General features: G+C 40.1%; 1 protein-coding gene across 1 annotated transcript in view; it reads right to left on the bottom strand.

Annotated features, from left to right (window-relative positions):
- LOC126100451 (cubilin) overlaps positions 1 to 27,183 on the bottom strand; it is a 771,806-nt gene that overhangs the window by 86,316 nt on the left and 658,307 nt on the right. Inside the window, exons 54-57 of the mRNA XM_049911056.1 lie at positions 26,154 to 26,283; positions 15,659 to 15,712; positions 11,906 to 12,084; positions 8,234 to 8,460 (exon numbers count right to left, since the gene is read on the bottom strand). Coding sequence (XP_049767013.1) covers positions 8,234 to 8,460; positions 11,906 to 12,084; positions 15,659 to 15,712; positions 26,154 to 26,283 — 590 coding nt within the window. The remainder of the gene's footprint in view (positions 1 to 8,233; positions 8,461 to 11,905; positions 12,085 to 15,658; positions 15,713 to 26,153; positions 26,284 to 27,183) is intronic.

Here is a 27,183-nt window from a genome sequence, read left to right as displayed (position 1 = left end):
AGTTTCTCGCACATCAGCACCATCACAGAGATAATCAATCTAACATGCCTGACTCAAGCACAGCAGTCTAACCAAGAACTCCAAGATTGCTTAAACAATTCTACAGAAGGCCTGCAGCTCATGCTCATTGACATCCTGAGGTAAACACTATGGTGTACTGTGACACCTCCAATGGAAAAACATATACTAGGTAACATAAAAACATTTGTTCTTTTTTGGTATTGCAAACTCAGAAATAAAAAATATTGTCCTGGAATGTAACTGACAAAGGGAGTATATCAATGAAAATAATAAATTTTTGAAAATATGATGTAATTGGATAAATAAATAAATCTATCTTGGGTTGAGAGGTGTTTTGTTGGATATCACGTCGCACCTGATGAAGGTAACGAGCTATGTTACCGAAATATCGTGCAAGTATGACGCTGATATCCGGCAGAACACCTGACAACCCAAGATGTCATTAGATCGCCGGGAAAGCCTGAAGAATTACAAAAAAAAATCTACTCGCGTAGCAGTAGCTATGCCTCTTTCCTAAACCTCACATGTCCTTTCCATTCTCTCCTTTCCCTTCCTCTTCAACCATTCTGTCAGAAGAAGGAGCCACTCACTCCAAAAGCTTTCAGATTTCAACACCTTTATGTGGGTGAGACCCGAGGATATGTTGTAATGCCAGATCCCACCTACGGAATTATGAGAAACTGGTGTCTGTTGGATGAATGCAAAATACACATGTTGTTAAACAGGCACCTGTGTCATGACTGTCATGTTGTAGAGCATGCTCTGCAACAGGATATTGTGTGTTGTCAGTATAAATAATCTGCCTGTGCCCAAACTCTCTGCCAGTACCCATTCAACCTAACTCATAATTTGGCTCCTTCCTATGCCAGCCTCTTCATGGGTCACTTAGAGGGGGCTGTCCTGGATTCCATAAGCCTTCAACCCCTGGTTTGGATTAGATACATTGATGACACCTTTGCCATATGAACTCATGGTGAGGCTGACCTGTTAGAATTCTTGGAATCTCTAAATGCATTCTCCTAATTAAATTTCACGAGGTCCTATTCTGGATCACACATCACTTTCCTTGATGCTGACATCATCCTCATTGAGGCTTAACTACACACATCTGCTCACACTGTACATACTAACAAAAAACAGCACTTATATTTTGACATTTGCCATCCTTTCCATGTCGGTGTTCCCTCCCATACAGCCGTGGCAGACAAGGCAAACTTATTTGTTCAGATGCAAACTTTTTTACAGCAATACACCATGATCACCACGTCAGCCTTCACTGAATGTAATTACCCCATCAACGTAATTCAACAGTAGATTTCCTAGGCCATCACATCCAATCCTGGTACTGCTGAGTGCACCACTTGTCACTCAGTATTATCCAGAATGTATTAATCAACTAGTATGACAAGCCTATGACTTCCTAAAATCATGTCCTGATATTAGGTCCATTCTGTCTCAAAATTCGGCCACCACACATAGAATAGCTTTTTGTCACCCTCCCAATCTGCACAGTATCTGTTGTGACTCGCCGATTATTCAAAGTTCCGCCGCGCAATTACGCACGTCCTCTATGTGCGGTGCTGTCTGCCAGCCATGCAGCAGCTGCGCCACCTAAGCGGCCAGCCGAGCAGCGCCCGCTAGACTGAGACTCAGTGTTTAATCGAATGCCGACTTGTACACAGGTCAACTTACTCAGTGACTTATATGTGTTGTTGTGTTGTCCGAAATATGTGTTAAATTTGAAGATTTAACAATTGGCGATGAGGTAGTGGATTTTCCTTTTCACCGTTGACTCACAGGGTTCCATGGCTACTATTGAGCAGCTCTTGCAAAATCTCCTTGAAGAGCAAACTCTTCTAACAGCGGCGATTCGCGATTTCGTCGCAGCGTCAAATGCGGGGCGTTTCTCGTCGTTGGCTGTACCTCCTTTTCCACCTTACGATGAGACGGCGGAAGACTGGTCTGACTATGAAAAACGTCTTCGACAGCACTTCTTGGCATTTCATGTCACGGATGAACAACCATGTAAGTCTCTGTTCCTTTCCTGGATTTCACTTCAAATGTATCGGTTGTTGTCGCAATTGGCTCCTTTGAAGGATCCTGCGTCTTTGTCCTTTGCTGAAATGTGCTCCCTTCTGCCTGTCTATTTTCAAAAGCAAATGCATGTGGTAGCCTCTCGTGTTGCCTTTTATTGTTGTCAAAAACAACCAAATCATTCCTATCGCGCTTGGGCTGCTGAATTTCATGGCCTCAGTCGAAAGTGTCAATTTGTTACTGACGTTCACAAAGAATCCTATGCCGATTCCATGGTACGGGATGCTATTATCCGGTCGGCGCCCGACAAAGAAGTTCGGCAACGTGCCCTTCAGTTGGTGAATCCGACTCTAGATGAAGTTCTCTCCATTGCGCAGTCTTTTGAAATTTCTCGCGCCGCTGGGGCGCAAATGGAAGCGTGGGGTGACGTCGGGGAAATACAACCTCTGTGGCTGTTGACAATGCGTGCGGCGCATCCCCGCGGGCCGACGTGGCCGCAGTACGTTCCCACGCGCAGCCTCGACCTAGCCGTAAACAACCCACTAAGAAACTGCAGCAAAATCCCCGGCAACTTCCTTCATGTCCACGGTGTTTTACGTAACATTCACGCAAGGATTGTCCCCAACGTTGGGCTGTGTGTCACAATTGCAAAAAGAAAGGTCATGTGTCTTCCGTTTGTAAATCCGACCGCATACATGATGTTCATGAACATGACGCTGATTCTGTGTTGTCTGTCAATTGCACTTCTTCCCTTTCAGGGAAGTTATTCCTCACTGTCCAAATCCTTGGTCGAGATGTTCGCATGCAAGTGGATACCGGTTCTGCTGCCACTATAATTAATTCTCAGACGTATCTTCAGCTGGGTTCTCCACTCCTGTCCCCTGTCACTCGGCAATTATGGACGTACAATAAACAGAACATTTCTCTCTTGGGACAGTTTAATGCTGAGGTATCTTACAAATCCGTCGTTCGCACTGTTCCCATATTTGTGGTCGACCAGAGCAATGCAGTAAATCTTTTTGGTTTCGATGCCTTTCGCATTTTTGGGTTCTCCATAGATGACTCTGTCAATATTGTTTCTGACGCTATTCCTTATGCTCAACTGGATTCCTTGTCGACAACATTTTCGTCCCTTTTTTCTCCTGGGTTAGGCCGTGCAACCGACTTTGAAGCTCATATCACACTCAAACCCACTGGTCGGCCTAAGTTTTTTCGTGCTCGGCCCATTCCTGTGGCCCTTCGTGATCGGGTAAAACGGGAGTTGGATCGTCTCACTGCTTCAGGGGTCTTGCTTCCTGTCACTTCCAGTGAGTGATCCTCTCCTGTCGTTGTAGTTGCTAAGCCCAATGGTGATATTCATCTCTGTGGCAATTTCAAAGCCACTGTAAATGCCCAATGCCTCATCGACACTTACCCTATGCCCCGTCCTGAAGAACTGTTCACTAAACTCACTGGAGAACAGTATTTTTCTAAAATTGACCTGTCGGAAGCTTATCATCAACTTCCTCTCGACACTGCTTCCCGGCAGTTTCTGGTCCTTAACACGCCTTTCGGCCTCTATCAATACCAACGCTTGCCATTCGGGGTGGCTAGCGCCCCTGCTCTCTTTCAGCGATTCTTGGAACAATTATTGCTGCCTGTCTCGGAGTGTATCAATTACATGGACGACATTGTTGTCACTGGCTCCACCACTGAAGAACATCTTCAAAATCTCCGCACACTTTTTCATGTCTTACAGACTGTCGGTCTTAAGTGTAATCTTGAGAAATCACAATTTTTTCAGGCATCTATCACGTACTTGGGGTTTCAACTCTCTCGGGATGGTATTCGTCCGCTTCAACACACTGTTGCTGCGATCGATGCCCTTCCTCGTCCTACATCTGTTAAGGAACTGCAGGCCTTCTTGGGGAAAATAGCATACTATCACAAGTTTTTACCGTCTGCGGCGTCGGTGGCTCAGCCGTTGCATCGTCTGTTGCATAAAAACGTGCCTTTTCACTGGTCCGCGTCTTGTGACGCGGCTTTCCAGAAATTAAAGACTATGCTGAAACAGGCCCCGTGCCTGGCTACTTATCGACCTGGCCAACATCTCATTCTTGCCACAGACGCCTCTCAATACGGGGTCGGTGCAGTCCTTGTGCACTGTTTTTCGGAACAACCCATCGCTTATGCCTCCAAAACGCTCACGGATGCCCAACAAAAGTATTCTCAAATTGAGAAAGAAGCTTTGGTCATCATTTAAGCTCTTCATAAGTTTGGTGTTTTTCTCTATGGCTCAAAATTTCATCTTGTTACGGATCACAAACCACTTGTTTCCTTGTTTCATCCATCAACGTCACTTCCCGACAAGGCTGCACGCCGCCTCCAGTGTTGGGCTCTTTACTTGTCCCGTTTCAATTATGACATTCATTTCCGGCCAATGGCTCAACATGCGAATGCTGATGCTCTGTCTCGCCTTCCCATGGGTCCTGATCAGGCATTCGATAGGGACGAACTTTTATGTTTCCACCTGGATGTTGCCGAGCAGCGGGTTGTGGACGGGTTCCCCATCAATGGGGACAGGCTGGCGGCTGCTACAGGTTCTGACCCTACCCTCTCCCGGGTTTTACGCTGTATTCAGAAGGGTTGGCCAGATCGCCCGTCCGCTAAGACTTCTGATCCGTTGCAGAACTACTACACTTTGCGCTACCGCCTCATGGCTAGGGATGGTGTTATCCTCCTCTCCACTGACAATGCTTCGCCGCGTGTTGTGGTACCTGCGTCTTTGCATGCTTCGGTCTTGCGCCTCCTTCACCAAGGGCACTGGGGTGTGTCTCGCACAAAATCTCTGGCGCGCCGTCATGTGTACTGGCTTGACATCGACTCTGAAATCGCACACATGGTCGCTGCCTGCGGCCCTTGTGCGTCACAGGCCGCTGCCCCGAAGTCATCTTTGTCGCCGTGGCCTTCGCCTGAGAAGCCCTGGGAGCGCATTTGTGCTGATTTTGCGGGACCCTTTTTAGGTACTTATTGGCTCCTCGTAATTGACGCCTATTCTAACTTTCCTTTCATTGTCCGTTGCACGTCACCTACCACCGCGGCAACCACCAGTGCTCCCGCCCGCATTTTTTCTTTGGAAGGCCTCCCCTCTACTCTTGTTACTGATAATGGTCCGCAATTTGCCTCTTCCGACTTTGTGGATTTTTGTGCTCATCACGGCGTTACGCATGCCACAGCCCCGCCGTTCCATCCACAATCCAACGGTGAGGCTGAACAACTGGTCCGCACATTTAAGGCTCAGATGCGGAAACTTCTGACTTCTTCTGCTGCTGATGATGCGCTTCTCCAGTTCCTGGCGTCTTACCGTTTCACCCCCATGGGCGATCACAGCCCGGCTGAGCTCTTACATGGCCGACAGCCCCGCACGCTACTTCATCTTCTGCGGCCTCCCACCTCACGGCCGCGGGTGCCTTCACTAGGCCGGATAACCGCCTATGACCTCGTCTGGGTACGGGGATATGGCAGGCAGCCAAAATGGAGCCCGGGCCGCATCTTACGACACCGTGGCAGACGCCTGTATGAAATCCAGATGGACACGGGTGTTGCAGTGCGTCATTTGGACCAGCTTCGGCCTCAGGTGCCAGCAACGCCTGTTCCGAATGCTGCCGCACCACCTTTGGCTCTACCTGATGCTCGGGATCTTGGCATCTCTCAATACTCACAACGCAGCCCTCTCACCGTCATCGCGATGCCAGCACCAGAACGGACGCCACCAGGAGACGTGCCCATGCAGGAACCGGAGGACCATCCTCTGTCAGAGTACATCTACTCGCCTCCTCCTCCAACGGACGCCGACACATCGCCCATGTCTCCTGTCATATCAACTGGACTTGCCGCAATGGGCAGATTGGTGCATGGGGCCCCAGCAGATTCGACCCCTACGTCTCCTGTCATCTCGACCCGTTATCATCGGGGACACTTCTGTCCGTACGGGAAGCCTCCTCCTCGAGACTTTACGGCGAGTCAAACAACGCCTATGGACATTAGCCATCTCCAGGACACCTCCATCAAGACCAGTGCAACAATTTCAAAGGGGGGAAAAGTGTTGTGACTTGCCAATTATTCAAAGTGCCGCCGCGCAATTACGCACGTCCTCTACGTGCGGTGCTGTCTGCCAGCCATGCAGCAGCTGCGCCACCTGAGCGGCCATCCGAGCAGCGGCCGCTAGACTGAGACTCAGTGTTTAATCAAATGCCGACTTGTACACAGGTCAACTTACTCAGTGACTTATATGTGTTGTTGTGTTGTCCGAAATATGTGTTAAATTTGAAGATTTAACAGTATCCTTGTCAGACTCTATGCTCCTTGTGCATCCATTTGCCTACCCTAAGGCTCCTAACCCTGTGACCGTCCCCACTGGTAATACTTGCCCTACGCACCCGCCTCCCACCTCCTATACTAGCCCTGTAACTGGCAAAACATGTTTTATCCAAGGGGGAGCCACCTATGGAATAACACGTCATGCACCAGCTGTTATGTTAACACTGTTTTGCCTTTTCCCCCCAAGTTATAGTTAGACTGAATGGGGTAGGTAGTGATTATATACTGGTAACACACAATATCCTATTACACAGCATCCTCTACAACAGCACAGTCATGACCTTGCCACCCACCCAATCTTAATTCACATTAATATCTCACATCACTGCATTTCTTCTCAGTACCTGCTCCTTTCTTCACTCCCTTCTAGTTTTCTACATCTTTTATTTTTTGACCTGTTGCCCCCCCCCCCCTCCCCCCCCCTCCCCACAACACATGCAATACGCTTAGATTTCTGCCTTTATTAACTCATGCGCACTGTTTAAGGAGTAATCTCTGTCTTGCATATTACCCCGTCTTCCATCCACAACCTATCACGTTTTCAAATCTCATCCAGTGCAGCTCCCAACAATCAGTCTTTTTTCCTCATCCCATCCGGTATATCTCTCCCAGGGTTCTAGGTGACTCTTTGAACTATCCCCATTTCCTAAACCTCACCAGAACTTTTCCTCCAGTCCTCTTCCTCCCCCTTCAAACCTTTTACTGTGTGTGTTCTCCTGCTACTGCTTAGTGAGTAGATTTTTTTCTCTATCCAGTTATATTATATTTTTAAAAATGGATTATTTTCGTTGATACACTTTTTAATGAGATTTTTGCTCCTTCACCTTGTTCTTTTGATATAAATTTTATGACACTGCACACCATCTATCATGAAGCACCACTCTTACGCATAGTGTGCATAGAGACTGTGATGCCCTGCTGTGTGAAAATTAAGTAGCAATGAGTTCATGGGTTGGCAAGTGACAGGCAGTTGAGAACAGAAATGGCTACTCCTAAGTGCACAGCTCAGCAGGTGGCGTGCAACTGAGGCGATCATCCTTCACAACAAAAGAATGGACCCACCCAGCAGTCAAGATGAGGATATATTTCTATTGGGGGGTGGGGGTGGGGGGTGGGGGGGAGCCATGTTACTTTGCACAAGTTCTACAATAATTTTCTATTCTTCAGCTCTTTGAGGTTGTATTTAATACTCTTGTTTCCTACAGCAGTTCATTCTGCAATCATCTTCTTTTCAACTCCTACAAATTGCCTCTTAACACTCTTCTTTGGTTTGTATTTATTTTTTGTTAGGTTAATTTGCAATAACTAATACTCTTAGCTTACTTCAAAGCCTTTAGAATTCTCAAATGAGTGCCAACAATAAGTGCAAGTGTTTATTCAGTTAGCTTAAATGGAGTAACATAAATGCCCTTCATTAATACTGCCTTAGTAGATTATTATTAAAAATTGTAAAAAACAAAAAATACTGTATAATCACTGATTCGTATTACTTGAATCTTTCCACATTCCTTGCTGTTTTACCTGTAAATTACAGTGTCAATGAATTGATAACCATAGGAAATTACAGTGATAATTAAAATGCAGCAAGGGAGAGTTCTTGGTGGTAGAATGAATTTTGTCACAATACTGTTGCACATTACACAAAAACTGCCAAGAAACAGGAATAGCAGCACCAAAAGCATTTCTTGTAAAACCACATTACATGCCACTAATTGTGATTAAGAAGCAGGAAAAAATGCAGTATATCACATGATCTGACATTCAGTTTTGTAAACCAAATGTATGCTAAAGAAAAAAAAGAAACATGCATGATATTTACCTCAATATAGTCGCAACTGCACTCTGTGCTTGCTTGTAAAGGACTGTGACATGTTTCAATGTTGAGGGAATCAAACTCTAGATGAATTATACTTGATACATTTGCAAGAATTGTCCAGTGACAATCAAGGAAAGATTCATATTGCCCATTATGATCAATATCCACTGACTGAATTATCTGAGGATTATCTGATACATGAATAATACCTCCACAGCCCTGGGATGGACCTGTAAGAAAAAGAGGCATTAATGGACATAAAGAAAATTACCTGCATTCACAACATACATGATGGATTCCAGTTCTTTTAATCCATGTTGGGTGCAGATAGAAATACAAACTTAAGCTCAAAACAAAGCCTCTCTTTCTTTATTCATGAACAACCACTAACACTGCCAGCATTCGGAGTACTTGCAACACCTGGTAGACTGCATTGTGTTTTCCATATTAAAAGATACAATATTGATTTGTTTTCTTCTTTATTGAGCTATGAAACCCATTGCTGCCAAATGAATAAGAGATGCAGAAATGGTGTAGTACATGTGGAAAACGTGAGCACAGGTGGAACATTTCAAAGGAGACTGAACAGCGTCTCACAGTGTACCATAGCAAGCACACCCAGAAACCAAACAAGCAAACTGACAATATGATTGCAAAAGTGTAACAAATGATAATGGAAGATAACTGACTAGCTGTAACAGATACACACTCCAAAGCTGGCGCTTCCATGGCATTTACGCAGACCATACCACATGAAGAACTTAAAATGTGGAAAATGTGTTCACGGTGGATAGCTCAATGGTGATTGTTGAATACAAAGCTACATGGTTATATAAGTTTCATGTATTTTTGACATGAATGAGACTTTCTTTTTATCAGCTGCCACAATGGATGAGATGTGGATGTCATTTTTCCTGAAAGAAATATTGAATTTAATTGATGAAAGGAGAAAATATAAAAGTGCAGTAAATGAAGCAAGCAAAAAGGAATACAAACGTCTCAAAAATGAGATTGACAGGAAGTGCAGAATGGCTAAGCAGGGATGGCTAGAGGACAAATGTAAGGATGTAGATGCTTATCTCACTAGGGGCAAGATAGATACTGCCTACAGGAAAATTAAAAAGACCTATGGAGAAAAGAGAACCACTTGTATGAATATCAAGAGCTCAGATGGAAACCCAGTTCTAAGCAAAGAAGGGAAAGCAGAAAGGTGGAAGGAGTATATAGTGGTCTATACAAGGGTGATGTACCTGAGGACAGTATTATGGAAATGGAACAGGATGTAGATGAAGATGAAATGGGAGATACGATACTGCGTGAAGAGTTTGACAGAGCACTGAAAGACCTGAGTCGAAACAAGGCCCTGGGAGTAGACAACATTCCATCAGAACTACTGACGGCCTTGGGAGAGCCAGTCCTGACAAAACTCTACCATCTGGTGAGCAAGATGTATGAGACAGGCAAAATACCATCAGACTTCAAGAAGAATATAATAATTCCAATTCCAATCACAAAGAAAGCAGGTGCTGACAGATGTGAAAAGTACTGAACAATCAGTTTAATAAGTCATGGATGCAAAATACTAATGTGAATTCTTTACAGACAAATGGAAAAGCTGGTATAAGCTGACCTCGGGGAAGATCAGTTTGGATTCCGTAGAAATAATTGGAACATGTGAGGTAATACTGACCCTACGATTGGGGAGAAGAGAAGTTTGTGGCACAACTTGACGAGAAGAAGAGATCGGTTGGTAGGACATGTTCTGAGGCATCAAGGGATCACAAATTTAGCATTGGAGGGCAGCATGGAGGGTAAAAATCGTAGAGGGAGACCAAGAGATGAATACACTAAACAGATTCAGAAGGATGTAAGTTGCGGTACTGGGAGATGAAGAAACTTGCACAGGATAAAGTAGCATGGAGAGCTGCATCAAATCTGTCTCAGGACTGAAGACCACAGCAACAACAACAACAGTATAGTAAAAACATATTGCTGGATGATGTGTGGGATTAAAGTCTATTGTACCAGAAAGAGAAACTGCTTTGTAATTTAGAGGACAAGTTGTAATTATGAGTTAAGACCCTTAACCACAATATTGTAAAATTGTTCAGTTTGGCATGAAGAAAAGAAAATAGTTGCACTAGAGAGAATAAAGCACTTAAATATTAAAGCATGATAATTAAACAACAAACAAATAAAAAGAATGAGGTGAATTAAATCAGCTTATCAGATAACAATTGTGCAGAAATGATAATATGTTGCAATCTGGCCATCAATTTCAGTGATTATGGCAGTAAAGATTACACTTGCTAATAAATTATCAAGATGCATTACATTTACTCTGGCAGACTGTTTACAAACCTGTCACTCCACAGTTTCAAATACAGCCTCTATGAAGATTAGATAAATCATTACATCTTTAACAAGTCGTAATTCGAGCATTAAAATCTTGTTTTCATTTACTAAAATTGCCCTTGTGATATTATTAATTAATTCATTTACTGTGTACCATATACTCTATCAATAAAGATAATCTTGAAGGGACAACAACAAACCATTACACCTAAATAATTCTTTTGTGTAAATATTAAAATGGTAACAAAAGAAAACAGCAGTTGCTTAGCATAAAAAAAGAAAGCATTGGCTTTTTAAAAAGTAGTATGTTTCTTGTTAATTTTACTGTTTTAAAGTTAGCTGTACATTGTAGTGTAATGTTAATGTATTGTAATGTACTTTTAACAACTGTTTCATTTTGTTAATGTATCCTACGACCATCATCTTTGAAGATTTCCTTCCTTTACAGACTACAGAAAATGATGAATGAATGACCAAATGAATCAATGAATAACATCAAAATGGGTGCTATATTTGTTAAGTACAGACAAAAAATTGATGAAGCTACAATTTGAAGGGCCTTCAGAATTATAACCGACTGCAGTCAAAGTGTGGTCTTATTGATACATTTTGAATGCAAAACTGCAATCAAGACAATGAGTTCACGTAGGTAAAAACTGCATCACTAAAGCAATGACATTTTTGTCAGTACATAAGGTTATTTGGGTCTCGTGTGCTCCATTGTAATTATTTCTTTTTGAAAAAGGGCAAAACAATGACAGCATTTTATTATGAAACATTATGGCGTTATTGTTTTTCTTTTTCTTCTTAGAGAGTTGAGACAAAGACAACTAGTCAACCACATAAAGAAATGCTCTTGTCATGTGCCTGGCTCCAGATTGATCATTGTGATGGCAGAAGTGCAGCAACTGAACTTTCAAATAGTTCCTTCACCTCCTATTCATCAGATCTGGTATTGTCTGATTTCTTTTTCTCTTTCTTAATTTCAAATGATGGCTTAAACGAAAGAAATGATGGAGTCATCAAATATTATTTAAAGTATGAAACAATTTATTTTCTGAAATGAAAGAATTTTAACTCTTCCTGGGATAAAGGTAGATGAACGAATTTATAAAATTCCAAAAATGTTGCTTAGGTACTATTTTTTACCAAGCTTAATACATGCTCATAATAATACCCTTGATACACAAAAACCATGATTCAAGGACACATTAATTAATAATGATTTTTTTCTGTCTAGTTTTTAATGCATTTTCTGTGCATAAATTTATTCCATATGCTGACAAAGCATACAATGTTATTTTGATGATAACTACTTACCATACATGAAGATTACTTCGGCAGTAAAATTAGATGCTGGCTGGAATGAGTATGTGAGGAAGCTGACTGCCATTGAGTTATTGGTGGATGAAATAACAGGGAGAGCATCTGTGAGGTTGGAACAGAAAAGCCCCAGACGCTTTCCAGTGTCTGTGGCATTACCATCATAGACTTCCAACCTAAGATCCAACAGGACAAACCAACAGTAATTTAAGGAACATATTACAGTGTGCTGAGCTAAAATTTTATCATTACATACCATAAAAAAAGTTGATCAATAAAGATGTAACTACTATAAAAATTTTGAATTCTACTCTCTTTTCATGACAAATTTTGAAATGTGCTTTCCAAAAAGATTAGTTAAAATCAACACACCTAGCCATAGACACACAAATTCTTGGATCACATCTGGCATCAAAAACTCTTCCAAGACTATGAAAAGACTAAACTCTGAAATGAAAACCAATACTGACCCTAATTTCATAAAACATGTTAGTAACTACAAAAAGGTATACAGAAGGGTAATTAATCTAGTGAAAGTATTAAGTAACAATAGACTAATAAGGAAGTCAGATAATAGATCAAGGACCACATGGGAAATAGTTAAAAGAGAAATAGGAAAAAGCTCTAAAGAACAGGATTTGTTCTTAAATCTAGTGATAACACTGAAATAAAGAAGGAAGTCTTGCCCAATTACATTAACAATTACTTTCTAAGTATACCTGATAAATTAAGCAAGAGCTTTACCAAAGAAGAGAAAAGTTTTGGATATACTGTATAACAGGATGCAGTTTCTGTGATAGGAATAAAATATATGAATTAATTAAGGGATTACTGCAACTTTGGTAATATATATTCTTCAACATGAAGTAAAAGCCGATTTTATAAATGCAAAGCTCAAGTTAAACAGAAACAAAATTTATGTATAATTTTGGAGACATATTTGTTACAAGATGATGTACATAAGATCATGTTTTTCATTGTAAATCCATTTATTATGTAAAGACAATAATATAGGTTATTCAAGAACATTCATGCTGATTAAATAAGTCAGAACTGTGAAGGCAGTCATGTTACCGTTTTCATATTATTTTTTGACATATAAACATATGACCAGTTTTACTCAGTTTTTCTCTGATATTCACATATGTAAAGAGTGTCAGTTTATTTTAATTTGTGATGTCAAGATATGAGGACAGTGATAAAATTTTGATGTTCAAATCAAAAAGTGTGTTTTAGATCTTTCCTCATAAAACCAGATCCCGCTATTTCACAATATTAATTATCCAGGCAGGAGATCTGCAGTTAGACACCCCAGACTTGTGGAGGACAAACTTAGACAGATGAGTATTATGCAGACAATTTAAAAGTGAATACCAGGCATTCCATTAAAAATTTATGTGACTTACACTTATTTCAAGTTCTGTCACTTGAAGTACGATTTATACTTCCTTTGTCAGAAAAGTTCCAGGACAGGTTTTTTTAAGAATAGAAAATTGCATTTACCAAGTAATGATCCTAGCATCTAATAAAGTAGTCCCCTTGGCTATTTATACAAAATTGCAAACATTTGTGGAGGTCTTGAAAGCAAGCAGGGAAATTTTCAACTGTAATACTTGTAAGCTCATTTGTCACAGGCTGTTAGATGTCTGTGACGTCTTGGTGAAGCTTTTCTTTCAGTTGCCTACTCACTTGTGCCAACAAGAAAAAATTGCAAGGCGAAAAGTCAGGTGGTCTGATGGATTCGCAATGGCAATAACACAATGTCTGGCCAGATACACGGTAACAGATAAAGCAGTATGGGGTCTTGCATTGTCATGCAGAAGGAACCAGTCTTGAGAATGCCACAAATCAGGATGGGAACGTCAAATAGCTTGTTGCAAATATTTGAAGACTTTGATCTAAAGAGTTTGTGCACTCACCATATAATTGACAGACTGAAGTCACAGGAAGGCACAACAACAAAATTGTTGGAATGTTAGCTTTCGGCCAACAAGGCCTTTGTCAAAAGTAGACAATATACACATACTCACATAAACATAACTCACCCACACATGACCACAGTCTCTGGCAGCTAGAGCCAGACCTGATCTGCACCACAAAAACAACTGCACTTATTTGTACTCAGGTTAAGGAAATCTGAACAATAAATTACAAGGTTTTTTTTGTTTGGGGAGAATACATGGACAAAAAATACACTGACGTGACAAAAGTCATGCGATAGTGATCTTTCAGTTTTTTATGGCCACTTAATCACTTCAGAATTTATATCACATTCTGGTGTACAGACTGGTAAAAGCATGAACACTAGAAAACAGTTTTTTGCTTATGTTCCACTTATTTTTATTTCAGCTCATGTTTCAACATCCAAGTCGATTTCCTAGTGTTAATGTTTCAGAACAATGAGCTAATCCTAAAAGATTGGCTTGGTATCCAAAATCTAGTTCATGCGAAATAAAAATCTGTGAAATATTGGCAAAGAAGTATATTTCCTAGTGTAATAATGACAATGTTCCCTCAAGAATCAAAATTAAACGAAAGAAGATAAACTATAGTCTACTTTTGTGATATTCATATGCTAATATAAATTGCAATGAATTGCTTCTAAGTATACTAGACCACCATATTTACCTCACATCCTCAGTTCTTGCATGTACTGCAGAAACACTTTAAAACCAACATTTCCATATAATCTGCAATAATGCAAAATATATACATAGTTATGACTCTGAAACTTCCTGGCAGATTAAAACTGTGTGCTAAAGCGAGACTCAAATTCGGGACCTTTGCCTTTCACGGGCAAGTGCTCTACCAGTTATGACTCTCTATCAAAACTAGTTCCATTAAAAGTCAATACTATGAGGTGCATATAGTAAGTAATGCAACACATTTTTTATGGAAGCAGATTGGTTTCATTCAGGATTCCAATACACCATATTGCTACACACTCTTTTGGCTACAAAACCCTATTTTTCAACATAATCTCTGTTCAATGCAATAGCCTTATGCCACCTTACTGGGACTGTCTGTTTGCCATTGTGGTACCATTCTACTGGTCAAAATTGGAGGCACCATCTTGCTGCGTGAATAACGTCCCCATAATACTTCCCATGTAATGCATCTTTCATTGGACCAAACACATGGAAGTCAGAAGCTGGAAGATTTGGGCTGTAGGGTGGATGAGGAACAAGAGTCCAATGACATTTTGTGAGCTCTTGGGTGTGCAGAATTCAGTAGCAATGTGTTTGATTTGAGTCATCTATCCCACCTATCTGCACATTCCAGCATTGCAGGAGTCACAGCTGCATGCAGCTGTCCGGCATGCACAGGAGATCGGACAGGTTTGTGCGTCCTTATTGTGATGATGACAGATTACTCACCAAATGACTTACTGTGCTTTTATTCACTGTCAGGTCTTCTTAGACATACTGCAAGCACCTGTAAATATCTGCAACACTCTGGTTTTCCGCCAAAAGGAAATCAATGATAGCTCTCTGCTTGGAACATATCTCCATTACAGACACCATTTTGAAGGCTACCTATAGCACCAAAAACTATCAGAACTTCATTAAACTTCACAGGGGCTAACGTTGGAATATTCCATGATGTCCCACAACAAATTCTGCATTTTTTTCATCCGAAAATGGCCAAGAAAGAAAATGTGTTGCAGTATTTACTGAAAGCCCTCACAATAATAAAATACAAGACTAATGAGACCTAAAATTTATCAGTCACATATATAAAACTAATTACCTTGCTGATGAGAAGTAGCAGTGTGTGTCAGCAGGCATGCTGAATTCTGAAAATCTGAAAAAATACAGCTTTTGTAAAACAGCTACATTTAAAAAAATTTTAAACAGATGAACACACTATTTTCTTCAGTTATGGCTCGACTATAAAAATATTTAAATTTTAATTCTGTGCCTGAGAAAATTTTACTCTTTTGCACTCCTTCCTTTTTTTAATTAAAAAAAAAAAAAAAGACGAAACAAAATGCTGGAACAATGGTTGACTTTACTTGGCAGGCAAAACTGTTATAAACACAGAACCTTATCAATATATTCACAGCACTGCTGGAGTAAAGGTGGACAGGTGTAAGGGTATACTGCTGCACTATGCAGAAGTATTAATTCCACTACATAGCAATTAACACAATCAAAACATAGCAAATATGACTGTGAAGTAATGGTATGTATGCACAATAGAAGTTATTATTCACAAAACTAGTTTATTTATGGAAGCCACAAGGGAAGTAATTATATTTCTGAAAGTAATTTTTTAGCAAACAGCAATAAACTCTTACCAGTGGCCAAAAGTCAATAAAAGATAGTGACTGCAGGAGTGTGATCTTAAATGACTCAACCATGTTGTTAAACAGTGGGCATGATGCATCAAAAATTCTCATAAATATGGTTAATGGAAGAATTTCCCATGTTGAGTGAAACAACTTCAGATACTAAGGAAGACACCTAATGCCCTGCCATGAGAAAGATATGACAGGAGAAAGAAACAGATTTTCAGACAAGATAGTCCTAGTTACACTCTCAATAAGAATCAGCAGTAATCAGAGAAAGAAGTAACATCAAAGAAAGCATAACAGAAAAGACACACAGACTATTCATATTCTTTCACAGTGTCTGCACGTTCACTCAAGAAGTGTGAGTCACTATATGATTTTGCCCCTCCTCTGTGTCAACAGTATTTCATGTTGAAGCTGACATGATGCCCAGAATGTGTTGTTACAGCATTCTTGAATCCAGGGATATTTGGTTGAGGGGTGAGTAAGCTTGGCATTGTCTTCAGCATGGTAACATCCAGTGTCTGTCGTGGTGTGTCAGAAAGGTGGCATGGAGATGGATCTTCAGTTGTGACATCTTCACTTTTCATATCTGGTGGTGCCAGTTTTTTAGTGGCATCTTACACATCAAGAAATGCAACCTTGATCTGGTCAAGGACAACTGTAGGTGGCACACCAAGAACACCAACTGTGAACGTGTTGCTGCCTCTACTTTAGTGCGTATGGTCCCTCATACGGTGGTTGAATTGGTTTGAAAACAGAGTCACTGAGTAAAAATACATGTGCGTAGTTGTCTAAGTCTGTGAAAATCAATGGACATTATCCAGTTTGCTCTCTGGCAATGATGGGCTGAAGCTAGTGTACATGTGCTCTCAGTTTAATAGCAAAATCTAACAATGCTATGTTGTTATCTGTTCTATCATGCATGAATTCTGCCAGGAATCGTAATGTTTGACAATAGATGAGTTCAGCTGCAGTGGCTGTAAGATCTATCTTGAAAAATGTTCGCAGCCCAAGGAGAACAAGAGGCAGTGCCTCAGTCCACTTTTGTGCAGCATGACACTGCAGACCTGACTTCAGATGCTGATGTAGGCACTCAACCATGCGATTTGCTGCAGGTCATGGTGCGTATGCATTTAATAGCTAGTAACATTGCCAGTGCTTTGAAAAGATACACCTCAAACTGATGTCCTAGGTCATTAGTAATGCATAAAGGACGTCAAACAGAGCGATCCACAGTTGAAGGAATGTCCGCACTACCACCTCCATTGTGATCTCTGTCACTGGGAATGCTTCTGGCTACCTGGTGAATCAGTCCATTATTGTGATGTAATGCCATTTCCATCTACGGTGTATCCCAGGAAATGAACAAATGAACTTCTGTTGCCGCAAAAATACATTTTGAAAGGTTTATTACTAGAACATGTATGCATAAATGGTTGAACAACAGAGTTAAATGCTGTAAATGTTCACCCTCAGGTGTCAATGTTATGAAAAATTATCTATGCAGATGTAGCAGAAATCAAAGTATTGTGTGACCTCATCCATGAAACACTGGAATGTTTGTGCTGCAATACAGATACTTAACAGCAGTGTCACAAACTCAAACAGTAGAAAATGTGTAGTGACAGCTGTTTTAGGGACATCTTCTGTGGCTACAGGTATCTGGTGGGAATGGAAATGAGCGTATGGCACTGGAGGCCAGGAGTCCCCCATTCGGGGAAGTTCGGCTACCGAGAGCAAGTACTTATTCCATTCGACGCCACATTGGGCAACTTTTGCATTGGAGATGGGGATGAATGATGATGAGCACAACACAACACCCAGACCCTGAGCAGAGAAAATCTTCTGCCTCAGCTGGGAATTGAACTCGGGCCCCTTGGCATGGCATTCTGCCACGCTGACCATTCAGCTAATGGGGGCGGACAAGTATCTGGTAATGTGTGTCTACTAAGTTGATCATGGAAACGATTGTCTTACCGTGCACATCACTGTAGAATTCTTCTATATGTGGCACGGGATACTGGTCTGGAATGTTCCTTGTGATTAACTAGCAGTAGTCACTGTATGGATACTAATCATTACTCTTCATCATCATTATTATTATTATTATTCTTATGAGATGCAATTGGCTTGTCTGCAGCTCGTGGTCATGCGGTAGCGTTCTCGCTTCCCGCGCCCGGGTTCCCGGGTTCGATTCCTGGCGGGGTCAGGGATTTTCTCTGCCTCGTGATGACTGGGTGTTGTGTGATGTCCTTAGGTTAGTTAGGTTTAAGTAGTTCTACGTTCTAGGGGACTGATGACCATAGATGTTAAGTCCCATAGTGCTCAGAGCCTTTTTTTTTTTTTTTTTTTGCAACTGGCCTGCCCAGCTGCAACTTGAAGTTAGACATATGCCTTATACTAACACACTGCGAAATCCCTGTTTGACTATTTTTAGCTTTTCAGGTGCCAGAAGCTTAGGATGGTTGTAGGTAGGCGGACCTGGTGTGGTGAGAATGTGGTGCACTGTATACTTGACTGGTGGTAGGCTAGGTGACTGCCTCTTAACTTCCGGAAAATCCTTCAATAGTTGCGTGTACTGCATATCCTCAGCAATTACACGTACTGTCATGGTAGCAGTGTATTTGACCTTCCCTTGAACCTTTAGATTTGCAACGCTTAAACACTGCCATCACAAGTCAGGAACCAAAACATCGAAAGACAGGAAATGTGCCCCCAAGATTGATTCTGAGATGTCGGCCACTGTGAACTGCTATTCAAACATTCGATGGAGACCAAGATTGAGTATTAATGTAACTCATCCACAGGTCTTAATCTTCAAGTCATCAGCGGTGTATAAGTGATAATCATCACAGCTGTGACACAGTAATTTATTTGCTGCATACATGGACACTTCAGCTGCTGTGTCAACTAAATATTCATTGCACCTTTATGCTTTGATCTATGATGAATAATCGTTGCATGTTACTAATGGTGATAGCTGTAGCTGCCACAGATTCTGTCATTCTTCCATTTACATGGTGGTGTCCATTTTCGTGCATCCTTATCAAACTTTTTATGATACCAGCGGGTGTTTGAGTTGCAGGCAAATGGTTATGACTTCTCAACAAGTGTCAATATGGCCATTGTTCGGTATATGCTGTTTGCAATGTGGCAACCTGTGTAGTTAGTTCTGATGAGACTGCAACAATGCTAAAGTCACTGTAGTTGTGTTATCCTGCTGTATCACCAGTGTCGCTACACTCATTACGGGCTACGTCTCTGCAATCTTATCTGCTGTTTGTGCTAATGCATTTAGAATTCCCTATGCATCAGCAGGTAAACTTGGAAACGAGATATTATGTAACACATCATCACTGGATGTGTTGCTGGGCTAGTGTGTGTAGACACCATAGGAGCTGCGATAGCGTGCCGTCTCCTAGTTCTTCCACCCATAGGAGTTTTCAAGGCATTTTGCTCCTGATTGACAGGCATGTAATCAGACTATTCTTCATAGCAGCATACTGTTCCGCCTTTGATGGTGTCACAAGGATATCTTGCACCTTAGTGGCCAAGTCTTCCACTACTGCTGCAACCACATAATTATACTTCACTTCATCTGAAGAAACTCGCGCTAAAATGAACTGACTCTCTAGCTGCACAAATTCATGTGCTGCCGGACGGGCAGTGGTTTTATCATGATCGTTACAATCATCCCACAACTCTGTGCTAGCTTGGTAATATCTGTTGCAGTGTTCATTTTTCTGTGAAAATAAACCAGGTGTGGCTGGCACAGCAGTAACACACATCTATTTTCTGCCGCAACTAGGAATGTCGAAGCTGGTGCAGTTGTACTAACATGTTCATATCATGTCAGGGTGACCAAATATATCGTAGTCTGATCAAATACATGTTGATTACTGGATGTGTGCTATTCGTAGTGCTAGTTACATTAGTCAGTAAGGAGCAAGGTGTAATCAGAGAAAAAAGTAATGCCATAAATACATAACAGAATATAGACACACAGAATATTTAGTACTTTCACTGTCTCTGCACATTTAAGTAGCACAAGTCCCTACAATAGCATCAACTATAGACATAAATGCTCCTTTGCGTATGAGCCGAAACAACTAATATTATTTGTAAATTTTGAGAATAAACAGTTGGACGGGACACTGGCTTATTGATTCTGTAAACACAGAATTGCATTGTTTGCTTCTGTGCATGGCATACTTCTGTACCCCAATCATATTGCAATAACTAATCTATTATTACTTCTACAAATATAAACTCTGGATGTAGCAATTTTATACAAAATAGATTTAGAAGAAATAATGCTACTAGATTTCTCTGAATAACTATACTAAACAACAAATAACTGTGAGAACATAAACATCATTACACAATTAATCATCGTCATTTCATTCATGTATTTGTAGAAAATTTACTCTGTATGAAGTTTCCTAGCCTGCTTCTACACTGACCTCTACATTAGCACAACTTCCATTTTTTCATTTTAACAAGAATTCTAGCCTACTTAATTGCCTGGTTTAGCTTGTCTAAGTTTGTAAACCATGTTGTTGTCATTCTTTATATCATGTTGTAGTTCAATTGTTTATCTAAAATAGTCTGTGCCAAAAGTATTCATAGTCTGAAGTTTTGGTCTGTCAGTGGGCACATTTGAAAGAATACAGTCTATTAATGTGCTTGATGTGTTTGTGCAGGTTGTATTTTTTACAGGAAACTGGAGATTGTACGTCTTTATAATATAATGACAACTTCTTGTATATCCATTGCCCTTCAGCATATCTACATTTAAGTTGCCTCCTATTATTATGAAAGTGATTTTCTTTGTGACTCTATACAATAGTACATCAAATTCCAGGAATAATCAGTTCTTGAGCATAGTCATCACTGTAACTGAGGGGCAGAGAAAAATAAGGCCTAAAGCACACTGTCATCAACTCTGAGCTTGTAGCTTGTAAGCATGCTCCTGACACCTATTGATCTTATGGTGAACAGCTTTAGAAGGTGCAATAAAAAGGTAACAGAAATTTTTTTTCTTAATTAATTTTAATTTTTTCTTCAACATCAACTCTGTCCTCTTCAAAGTAATCTCCCTCATATAATACACTTGTACCAAGGCTACATTTGAGCCAGGCCTTTATCCAATCTTGGAAGCACTTCTGGAACTCACTTTTCATTGTGCTATTCAGTCCCTAAAAAAACATGTTGGCTGAGGCAACAAAACAGTTTTGTTTTTTTGCCAAAAAAATCATGAACAAGCCTTGACATGAGTGGGAGCTTGATCATGTTGCAATTTCCACGATCAGTTTTGCCACAATTTTGGATGTTTCCTTTGGATCGCTTCATGCAAAAGGCACATAACTTCCAGGTAGTATTCCTTATTGATCATACGATCATAAGGCAGAAACTCATGATGCAGTATTGCATTGTAATCGAAGAAAAGTGTGAAAAGACCCTTCACATGTTATCGAACTTGTCAATCCCCCCCGGCTCTTCAGGAAGTTTCCATTGGGACGATTGAATCTTGGATTCCATGTCATAAAACCATGTTTTGTCACCTGTTATAATCTTCTTTAGAAGTTCTAGATCATTGTTGACTTCATTCAACAACTTCTGAATGGGAACTAACTTTGGTGCTAGATGTTTCATGCCCACAACATCCTAAAAATTGTTTGGCATGAGCCAAAGGATATGTCAACATCATCAGCAACCTCTCTGATGGTGATTCAGTGATTTTCCACTACCATTTTGCTTACTTCTTCTGCAATGTCATCAGTTAATTGATTTACTAGGGGACCCAGGGTGGTTGTCATCTTCAACGCCTTCTCAACCCTCTTTGAAATGTTTATGCCATTTGTAAACTCTTATCTTACTTATAGTAAACTCACAAAAAGCCATAGTCAACATTTGGAATTCAGTGCTGGACCTTACTCCATTTTTCAAGCAAAATTTAATTCTGATTCTTTGATCCATCTTTTTTTTAAATTAAAAATTCACTAAGCACTCAAAAACATGTTTAGACTTTTCAATTGTCAACAGTAAGCTTAATACTCGAAACAGCTGAAAAAAGCAAACATACATTAGGAACAACTGTATCCAGAAGATAAAAAAAATTGAAATTTGGGTATTTAAAGCCTTTGGAATTAACAAATTACCACTACTTTTTGATCACACTTCATACCTGTGCCGTATCCCTATACCTGTATATATGCACATTTTCAAACAGTTGTCTCACTGATTTCTCTGTTATTTACTTCCACACAGGCACAAAGCACAAATTTTCACTGCTGTAAGAGCACTCATGGACTATACTGACACATTCCATAAAACCTTGAAGAGTTTTACCAATCTCATTATGAAACCAGAAGTTGATTTCATGGTAACAATGTACATTTCAAAAAAAATTTTCAACAAGGTGCTATGAATTGTTGTTTAAAGTAAAATAATGATTGGCCAATGCTCATTGGATGACAAAGGAACAGAAATTGGAGGAAGGAGAGTAAAGTGTTTGAGGTTTGCTGATGACATGGTCCTTCTAGCCACAGGGAAAAAAGAATTACAGGATTTGGTGGATACCATTGAAGCTAACGGAAAAAAAATTATGGAATGAAAATTAACACAAAGAAAACAAAATATTGGCACTAGGAGGAAATATTTTGTTGTTGTTGTTGTTGTTGTCTTCAGTCCTGAGACTGGTTTGATGCAGCTCTCCATGCTACTCTATCCTGTGCAAGCTTCTTCATCTCCCAGTACTTACTGCAACCTACATCCTTCTGAATCTGCTTAGTGTATTCATCTCTTGGTCTCCCTCTATGATTTTTACCCTCCAAGCTGCCCTCCAATGCTAAATTTGTGATCCCTTGATGCCTCAGAACATGTCCTACCAACCGGTCCCTTCTTCTTGTCAAGTTGTGCCACAAACTCCTCTTCTCCCCAATTCTATTTGTTGTGGATTGGCAAGAGAGCCAACCCACTATGACAGGAAGCCGAAAGGCACGTGTTTTAGCTCATGCAGGCTGGCGTGAGGTCTGGAACAGGTCAAGGAAATGAGACTAGCAAAAGACGTACGTAGCTGCTGGAATACTTAGCTTTAATCCATAATTGGTGAACATCGCTCTTGACGGTACATGTTTTACAGCATCAATAGTAACTGGTAATGGCGCCTTGCTAGGTCATAGCAAATGACGTAGCTGAAGGCTATGCTAACTATCGTCTCGGCAAATGAGAGCGTATTTTGTCAGTGAACCATCACTAGCAAAGTCGGCTGTACAACTGGGGCGAGTGCTAGGAAGTCTCTCTAGACCTGCCGTGTGGCGGCGCTCGGTCTGCAATCACTGATAGTGGTGACACGCGGGTCCGATGTATACTAACGGACCGCGGCCGATTTAAAGGCTACCATCTAGCAAGTGTGGTGTCTGGCGGTGACACCACACTATTCAATACCTCCTCGTTAGTTATGTGATCTACCCATCTAATCTTCAGCATTCTTCTGTAGCACCACATTTTGAAAGCTTCTATTCTCTTCTTGTCCAAACTATTTATCATCCATGTTTCACTTATATACAAGGCTACACTCCATACAAATACTTTCAGAAGGAGGAAATAAATAAATAAAAATTATGCTGAATGGAGTAATATTAGAACAGGTGCAAAATTTTAAGTATCTTGGAAGCAGGATAGACACCGACTGGAAGTGCACCACAGAAATTAAAACAAGGATAGCAATGGCAAAAAGAGGCATTTTATAGGAAAAAGAGAATTTTCTGCAGCGGTCTGAACAGAGAACTCAGGAAGAGTCTCATAAAATGTCTTGTATGGAGTGTACTCCTGTATGGTGCTGAAACATGGACTTTGAGGAAGAAAGACAGAGAAAGGCTGGAGGCTTTTGAGATGTGGACATGGTGGAGGATGGAAAGAATAAGTTGGATGGACAGAGTAAAAAATGAAGAGGTACTGAGAAGAGTGGAAGAGAAAGACGGTTACTAGATGTAATAAAAAGAAGAAAAAGAAATTGGATTGGGCATATTTAAGAAAGAATGATGGACTGATAAAAACAGTTTTAGAAGGTTATGTAGAAGGGAAAAGGAAGTGAGGAAAGGAGATTTCAGATACTGGATGATGTGATGGATGATACAACATACAGCAGCCTTAAGAAGGAAGCAATGGATCGCAGAAAATGGAGAGGCAAAGGACCTGCTAATATAGCAGAAAACTGATGATGATGAATCTTAAATGGAGTCATGGAAGGTCACCTTTTTGTTCAAGTCACGTTGAGGGAGACCACAATTTCTGATTTCCATTCAGTTTGTAGATGTCTTGCAAAATCTCGTGCCAAAATTCAGATAGTTTGGCACAAGCATTATAAAAATCTTTCGAAATATAATTTCCCAGTTTCTTAAAGTTGGTAAAGTGATTTTGGTAGTCGATTAGTTCAAAAATGTAAGATAAACCAAGAAGAGTTAGCTAAAGGGGCAATCAGGCAGCAGAAAGTATAGAGAACACACATAAAATCAGGAAAGTAATATTCATCTACAGATAAAAGATATTTAGCTGTGGAGATGGAGGTGAGTGGCCTTTTCTGTTAATTCTCATTATTGTAACTGACACTAAAAGAGATACAAACTATACTATGGCACAGAAGACTTAGGCACTAGCATAACTAATCTGACAGCTATCTCATTAACTATCAGCAATGAACTATTTAGCATAAAGAAGCTAAAGAAACCAAATGTTGTCATCACAAATCTGTGTCTTAATTTAGACTACAATGTCTGGGCACTAGCAAGAAAAAATGGGTTGCAATGAAAGATTTTGCATAGGAAGAGCATACATTACTAGAAATGCTGGTGTGTTACGAATAAAATGTAGGCATAAAGCAATGTGTCAATCGTATTTTAATAACAACAGCAATGGCTGAATATGCTAAACTGAAAATATTGAACCTTTCGATATCTGGCAGCCTAGTGTTTTACCGTAATTTTTATGCATATTGTATGTCATGATTCACACCAAGAGAAGAATTGTACGGAAAAACATAATGAGTCAAATTCAGAAAATAGCTTGTTTATGAGACTGCAGCACCTGTCAGTCTGCACTCTGTACAATGGTGAATTACAATATGACATTTTAAAATTTGTGTAATTATATATAGTTTAATATGGGCACAAAACTTCAAAATGCAATTACTTCTCCATGGTACCTATTGAAAAGTACATACCGACTTCACCATACAGCAGGCAAAACAGTTTTAATTTATCAAAACTTTCTTTCATTATCTGTTCAGCTGAATATTGAGAATTTTCATGCGGCTATATAATGATTTGTTATAATTGTTCAAGGTCAGCAAATGACACCTTCTGCTCAGAGAAAAAAGTATGCTGGGCACTTGATGCCATTGTTTGTTTTCAGCTGAACAAAGCAGTCAGTTTTCTGCAGTAATTGTTACCAAAGTAACAAAACAACGAATTATTAAATAAGGGTATCTAATACAAACCACAAACTCACTATTCATCCAGTCATAAGATAACTCTTAATGTCAGCTATAAAGACCAAAAAATATTCACTTACAGCTTATCATGAAGTTGACACTTAAATGCCCAAAAAATGCCACAGACTAGGTTCACACAACCACACAAGGAAAGTGGGTCAGTTACAGTGGAGATGACAATAATATTTGTTTAAAGTAATAGCTTTTGTAGTACTTTTGGCTCCACAGAAAATGTAAAATGAAGAACAAATACTTTGCTTTAAAGGGGCTTCAATTTCACACAGAGATCTGAATGAAAAATTTATTCTGTCAGCACATACTAGTGGCTGCCTCATCTGTGGAATGATCCACATCCATAGCCTTTTATGTTTCAAACCTCACATATATTGGACTGTTTAACTCAAAATTAATAATATATACAGCTAGTTTTAATTCAAATTTTGCAGCTTTCCTACCTAAGAACAACGATTTTATTTGCTGGTGCAAGAATTTGCCATGTACAGTTCAGCATTGCATAATCATCTGGTTGTTGCATTGACCAAGGAGACTTGATTATTCCAGGAGAAGACATAACACCTCCGCATGCTGAAACACGAACAAGAAACCACAGCAGTTTCAACATAGATTGCAAGGGCAATATCTGAACACAAAAACAGAAAAGAGGCCATTTACTATTATTATTATCAAATTACAACAACAAAAGTACAGGAACAAAATGAATACCCTTAAATAAATCTCACGAACATTTTTTTTTTTTTTTTTTGTATTTTCAATCATGCATGGGAAGGACACTCATTGTTACACATAAATCCCACTTGTGCCCTGACACTCATTTCTATGTCTTGTTAACTTCAAAATACCTCTGACAAAGGTGTTTCAGAAAGCTAAGTGGTAAGTACAATTCAATAAACATAAAATATGAACCAGTATAAACCACATCTGAAGATAAATTGTAAAAGATTCAATGAAATAATATTTTCAAAACGTATTTTATCTTCTTTACTAAGAAACACTTACATGTTGTCAGCACATTTGATGAGACACTAAAACAACAAAATGAGGTGCCAATTTTGAATATACAGTGATAAATGACATAAACAATATTAATCACATGGTGAATCCATGCACAACCCCCTCCCTCACATTCTCCCAACTTCACAAAGTACATAAAAACAACCATTCCAGCTGCATCATAGTAGCAGGCTTTAAAGCTTGTAATAGAATACACCTTAGCCCTGGTTGATCAGCACCTCCAACCCATCACATAGACCTTTCTACATAAGAGATACTAATCAGTTCCTGACATGTATCAAAATTGGTTCCGACTCTTCTCCCATCTGAAACCTTTGCTGACACTTCTGATGTGACCACTCTTTACACCAACATCCCACATACATGCAGACTTCGTCTCTAGAACCTACCTCTCCCAACAAACACCTGAAAGTCTTCGTAAACCCTCACTTATTGTCCCCCTACTCAACTTCA

Source organism: Schistocerca cancellata, chromosome 9 (assembly GCF_023864275.1).
Source record: "Schistocerca cancellata isolate TAMUIC-IGC-003103 chromosome 9, iqSchCanc2.1, whole genome shotgun sequence".
NCBI lineage: Eukaryota > Metazoa > Arthropoda > Insecta > Orthoptera > Acrididae > Schistocerca > Schistocerca cancellata.
Note: the sequence above shows the minus strand (reverse complement) of the source record. Positions and strands in the feature narration are given on the sequence as shown.